Here is a 4,741-nt window from a genome sequence, read left to right as displayed (position 1 = left end):
TACAACTGTCTTACCAGCATTTTATCCAATTTCAAATTCTAGGCAACAGGTGGCAAAGACAACCCATTCCACCAGATTTAGTAAAGATCAGTTTGACAGTATTTACAGTATTTATATGTTAGATCCTCAAAAATGGTATTCACAAAAACAAAATCTTATTAATATTGTTAGATATATCTCATATATTTCCCATAAAATTAAAGGTTTTTTTTTTAATGTTTAATACTTAAACACATTTCTTCTCTTAATGGTATGATATATTTTTTTTTCCTTCAGCTTTTAGTGAAACTCACTTCTGAAATACATGACAGAGAGCATTTCCCTGTTCAATAGGAAAAAGCTACTCAAGTTGACTATATTATCTCACAGTCTCATTTCCTGCCAGTTCTTTTTTACTTCTGTTTTCTTCTTCATTTCCGTTAACATGTATGACACCAGCACAAGTAAGTGGTGCATGTGCAAGAGAAATAACTTAATCAAAGGCTAGGGACTAGTATGTCATTTCTGCACAAGAATTGTGTAACATTAGAAGACAAAGAGAAGGTGAGTTAGACCTGACAAATGACTCAGATGAAGGGTGCATCATTTTATCAATATTTCAGAGCTTAAGAAAGAAAATACTTTCTGTGTACCTGCATACACATGCATAGAAAGATTCAGAGAAATAAGAATATGTCCACAGAAAACTTTAATTTAAGGACATACTGAAAACTCTGCATGTGATCAGGTGAGGGTACTCTGCTTCCAAATTGGAAAAGAAAGTTTATTTTACGAGTAACAGTTATATGTTCAAGCAGGCAATTAAAGTGCTTTACAGAGGCCATTTTGGGATACCAAATAGTTTGAAGATTTAATATTCAGTCATATTTCATATTCAATATTCTTCTAAGTAAAATATGTATCTCCTTTTAGCTACTCAGTTATGAATTGTACTTTAAAGGCAAGGGGACATTTTTGATAATGCACATCTTAAACTTTTCATTAAACTACCAAATTTAAATTCTACCTTTTTGTGCACTCTGACATTTTTGTCTGGCATTTTCATTAATTTTGCGACATACATAAATGTAGCTGAAATGTTAACTGATCAATACTTTGTCTCTCTCATGTAGCACTAGAGCAAAGCTCCCCAAGGACCACGCAGCAGTACAGAAATTAAATGTGTAAAATATCAAATGCTAATGTTAAACACAGCAGCACTTACTGTATAACGACTGAAAAGGCTAAAAGAATTCCAAATGGACAGATGGTAGCACAAATTATCTACAATCACATTTAAAGATTAAAGTTTGTCCCGTAAAATAATTCATTGACTCATGTTGAAGTGTGTCCTTTTACTGATAGCACAGTTGTCCAATTATTTTTGTGCTCATTACAGTGAGAAATGACAGTACTGGAAAAAGAAGAGTACACACTTTTTTTCCCCCTACGTTGCACCCACTGACATCTGCAAGAACACAAATATCTGGCCAAGAAACTGATGGAAATTAGGTCCAATTTAGTGGACATTTCTGTGCCCACAGTAGATTAATCTAAAGAAATAAACACAACTTTTGCATATTCTAGTACAGTTTTTGTGCCTTAAGCACAGTGTATTAATTATTAAGGACAAAAATAAACTTCCAAATTAATCTAGAAATTTATTTTAAACTGAATTTATGGCAAGGGCTCTCTGCACACATTCTGTTGTTTTCTATTGTATTTAAGTGCTTCAGAAGTGTTAAGTGCAAACTGGTAACACATTCTGTTACTTAACAGGAAGGAAAGAAGAAGAAGGACAGAATATAACATCTGGTAGTTCAAATCCAAACTCACGTAACTGTAGTCAGATCAACCTATGTCTCACGAGCTATTTGCAAATATATTTGAATATCTGAATAAAAATAAGTCTATGACAATAATTTCAGCAACAAAAATTAAAAAATTACATCTAGATGGCAAGTATTCTTCTGTGAATTACTGAGGCACAAGGGGAAAAAAAGGAAAGGGGGAAAAAAAAAGAGGAAAAAAAGTCATTCAGGCAAAATCCCCAGTGAAAGCAATGAAGTAAAACAGAAACAGACAAAATACTGTCTGAGATGGGAAATGCATAATCCAGAATGTTGAAAAACTTCTATGGATAGTATGTGAAACACCAGTTATTGAACTGGTAGGTTTGGATAGCATTAAGAAAGAACAAGCGAAGAGCAACATGATTAAACAATCATAAAGTACCTCCTCTTTAACATAGCTTCCACTAATTTAAAAGTTTGAGTAATATAAGTTCTATAGTGCAAGTAATCAGCACTCAGCACTTTTCAGTCTCTTCCACTAACACTGTAACTCTCCAAGAAGGAAGACTTAAAAAAAGAACTGGTAAAAACTTCAGCATGCAAATAGCATAAAGCAGATAACTGCAATTTATTACAAAATCACCATATTAATCCAGGCTTTCCAAGAGTAATCCTGCTTTCCAGGGCTTTTATTAATTGTAATTAAAGCATTATACTTATGAAAACTGAGCAAGTCAAACAGAGCTTCTTCATATATTGTCTTCTGTAAGAAAGGCCCTATTGGAAAGCAAAGAGATGGGTATGGAAAGCAAAGAGATCAGGTATGAAGAAAGAGTATCTCAGGAAAATCCAAGGTCTGAAAAGTCAACCCTCACATACTTTGCTCGTTAAGTATCTGTAAGTTAGTATTGGGATATCATCTATCAGCATGTGCCTTCAAATTCAACAAGAAGGAAGAAACAGCTAGTTTAAAAGTTTAATTCTAGCACATTATTTGTCTGTCTTCAGGGCTGGAAACTTGAAAAATGGCCTATTTTTCATCTTCCTTCTGGAGATTTCACTGCGACATTTCACTGTGACATGCTCTAACCTCTGGGAAACAACTTCAAGAGGAGACACAGTATGTATAATAGCAAAGAGATGAAAATGATACATAAAAGTACAGCTTTTTAATAGAATCTATTGAATTTCAGTTTAATCTGTGTGCAAGCACAACTCAGCATTACACGTGCAAGTGAACCTCTACAAAGACAGACCATGAGATTCCTCATGGACCAATGATAACTATGAATCTCCAGAAAATAACTCAGTCCAAATTTTACAACCATGATGAAAGTTCATGTAGATTTGACTTAGCTAATAAAAAATATGCTGAGGATATTTTGTTCTACAGTAGGATGATGTGATCCTTGGACAAAATACCATCAGACTGAGAAGCAGAGATCAAGCCTTTGGATGCAGATCTACATACATCTATAAAGTCATACTACCAGTGCAGTCAGAATGTATCCACAAATACCTTACAGTATAAGTACTAAAAGGAAACTGAAAAGACTCAAGCTTTTATCAGGAAGACATTGCTATTGCAATGTCTAAAACTACAGTAATCAAATAACAGCTCTTCCCATGAAATTTGGTGCGTTTCCAACTATGACACTGAATGCATTCTGTGATTGGAAATCAGCATGATTCAAGAGCAACACAACCTTTTCCATGGCCACAATCGTGCACCAAGGGAAAGAAAGAATCTCACTGGACAAAGAGGACAGGATGTAATTCCATTTTCCTTTCTTCAGTAGGCATCAGGTAGATATTCCACATGCATATTAACCTGTGCGTAGCTAAATATGTATAGTTCAGTAGCTGTATCACATTTTTTATTGGACATTATATATATATATGTATATATATATATTTAGAAGACTATATTCTTTGTATGACATTATACAATTACTTCTTAAATATGTGAATAAAAATGATTTGTGATATTGTTAGTTTTAAATAAAACTTCAAGAGAAACAAGCAATCAGATACCTCCACATGAGCACTGCATCATTTCTCAGTCTACAATGCAAATATGCAATGGTGATTAATAGCAATATAAGGAAGATCTTACCAAAAAAGCAGCAAGACTTCTTGGCGGTGAATCCCAATCAAAGCAACTGTTAATGTAGTAGGCGGCATTTATGAGCACCATGACACAACGCTTCATGCGAATGAAGTTTCTTAGTAGCAGCTATTAAAAAGATGAAAGAACAAAAATATTTCAAAACCCCAAAAGCTTCAGAAGAGGTTCATCCTTATAATATTCTCATTGTTAATTTGGGCAAAGATTGAAAAAAGCTGTCCGACTCAGACAAAGAGAACTACTTATAGACACCTGGAAGGGAGAGTTTTAGATAAATGTGTAAACTTTTATTTGTTGAATTTACTTCTAACTGATATACTGCTGTTCTCTTTACTTTCACAGTTTAGTGGCAGCTTGAGATTTTTAAAAAGCTGCTATAAACATCATGAACAATTTTGTTATCAGCATATGAGATTTTTATCGAGCAGGTGACACTGTCTCTACTCTTAAATATTTAGAAAATTCTCACCTTTCTTAAAAAAAAGATGCTGTAGGATGCTAACCTGAAACCATGCAAAATTAATTCTCTAAGATCAACTGTTTCCTTAACATCCAAATTTTCTCCACAACAAATTCTCACCACTTTGTGTGTTTAAGTGTTCTGTGAAAGTAACCTTAACTGCATGTACATCAAAATGAAATATAACAGGTTTACGTTTTAATTCAGGAAATTACCCATAAGTCTACCAAAATGGCAGAACATTTGATGAAAATAAATGTACACAACAAGTTATTCATTCAATTTCTGTGTTGAAGAGAATAGAAAATGCTGTATACATTATCTCCCAGAACTTTTGGGTCTTTTGAAATGCTATTGCATTACTGATATATAAAGAATTCT

At 33.6% G+C, this 4,741-nt stretch overlaps 1 protein-coding gene across 1 annotated transcript in view; it reads right to left on the bottom strand.

The window, feature by feature from the left end:
* Positions 1–4,741, bottom strand: part of MCTP1 (multiple C2 and transmembrane domain containing 1) — a 219,047-nt gene that overhangs the window by 89,057 nt on the left and 125,249 nt on the right. The window contains exon 11 of the mRNA XM_031557436.1: positions 3,889–4,008. Within this exon, the coding sequence (XP_031413296.1) occupies positions 3,889–4,008 (120 nt within the window). The remainder of the gene's footprint in view (positions 1–3,888; positions 4,009–4,741) is intronic.

This window comes from Meleagris gallopavo, chromosome Z, assembly GCF_000146605.3.
Source record: "Meleagris gallopavo isolate NT-WF06-2002-E0010 breed Aviagen turkey brand Nicholas breeding stock chromosome Z, Turkey_5.1, whole genome shotgun sequence".
NCBI lineage: Eukaryota > Metazoa > Chordata > Aves > Galliformes > Phasianidae > Meleagris > Meleagris gallopavo.
The sequence above is the reverse complement of the archived record's forward strand: the minus strand, read 5'-3'. Positions and strand labels throughout refer to the sequence as shown.